The sequence below is a fragment of the Otolemur garnettii genome, unplaced genomic scaffold (assembly GCF_000181295.1).
Source record: "Otolemur garnettii isolate 467f Iridium unplaced genomic scaffold, OtoGar3 scaffold00082, whole genome shotgun sequence".
Taxonomy (NCBI): domain Eukaryota; kingdom Metazoa; phylum Chordata; class Mammalia; order Primates; family Galagidae; genus Otolemur; species Otolemur garnettii.
This window is the reverse complement of record NW_003852477.1, coordinates 7698389-7699332: the sequence shown is the minus strand read 5'-3', so window position 1 is coordinate 7699332 and position 944 is coordinate 7698389. Positions and strand designations below refer to the sequence as shown.

The 944-nt window shown below is 55.5% G+C and overlaps 1 protein-coding gene across 1 annotated transcript; it reads right to left on the bottom strand.

Annotated features, from left to right (window-relative positions):
• Window positions 1-551: 551 nt before the first annotated feature.
• On the bottom strand, window positions 552-944 carry LOC100947895 (prostaglandin E synthase-like; the record flags this gene model as incomplete). Its single annotated transcript, XM_012808003.1, has 1 exon — window positions 552-944. A coding segment is annotated over one exon (393 nt), but the record flags the coding sequence as incomplete, so codon positions are not given.

Below are 944 nucleotides of genomic sequence, written 5' to 3'. Positions count from 1 at the left end.
TGTGGAAGCAGCTGCAGACCTGTTCCTGAGCTCCTCCTCCAGAGGGACAGGCAGTGGCTCCCAGGCTAGGCCCTCTCAGGCCCTCATTTGGGATTCCTGTTTACAATACAGCCAGCCAAGCCAGCCTGGAGACCGCTGGGCCTAAATCTCTGCAGTGGGTCTGAGAAGTCTGCTCTCTTGGCTCTGGATCTGGAGGATCCTTAGGTTTGGGATTCTGAATGGAGTCTCCTCTCCCTTTTCACTCTTAGGGAGGAAGAGGGAGATGTTCCTAATGCTCTGTTATTTGAGTTGAGATATTGTCATTCTTGACAACTCTCTAAATGTTACAATCGACCACATCAGGTAGAAATCCAAGGGCTAAGAAACATGCACATATGCACATGTGTGCGTGCACACGCACACACACACATGGGCCCACTGGACCCAGGGATCCATCTCAGCAGGTTGTTAGGAAACCAGGACCCACAATCTGGAAGGGACACTAAGTCCTCAGATACAGCCACAGCAGCTCTTGGCCCATGGTCTGGTGGCCAAGGAGGGGTCAGTGCTGGTCACAGGTGGCGGGCTGCTTCCCAGAGGATCTGCAGAGCCATAGAGACACAGGGGAGCTGGGCCAGGGTGTAGGAGACGGAGTGGATGGGCGCTCGCAGCTTCCTCAGGTAGGCTACCGTGTGTACCATATGGCCCAGGAGGACTATCAGGAAGTGCATCCAGGCGACGAAAGGGTCAGGATCCAGGAAGGAGTAGACAAGGCCCAGGAAGAGGAAGGGATAGATGGTCTCCACGTCATGCCGGTGGGCTCTGAGGCAGCACTCCACGTCCCGGTCAGTCCGGCAATACTGGAGGCCTCCGTGTCTCAGGGCATCCTCCGGGTTGGCAAAAGCCTTCTTCCATAGCCTCACTTGCCCTGTGATGATGGCCACCACGTACATCTTGATGACCAG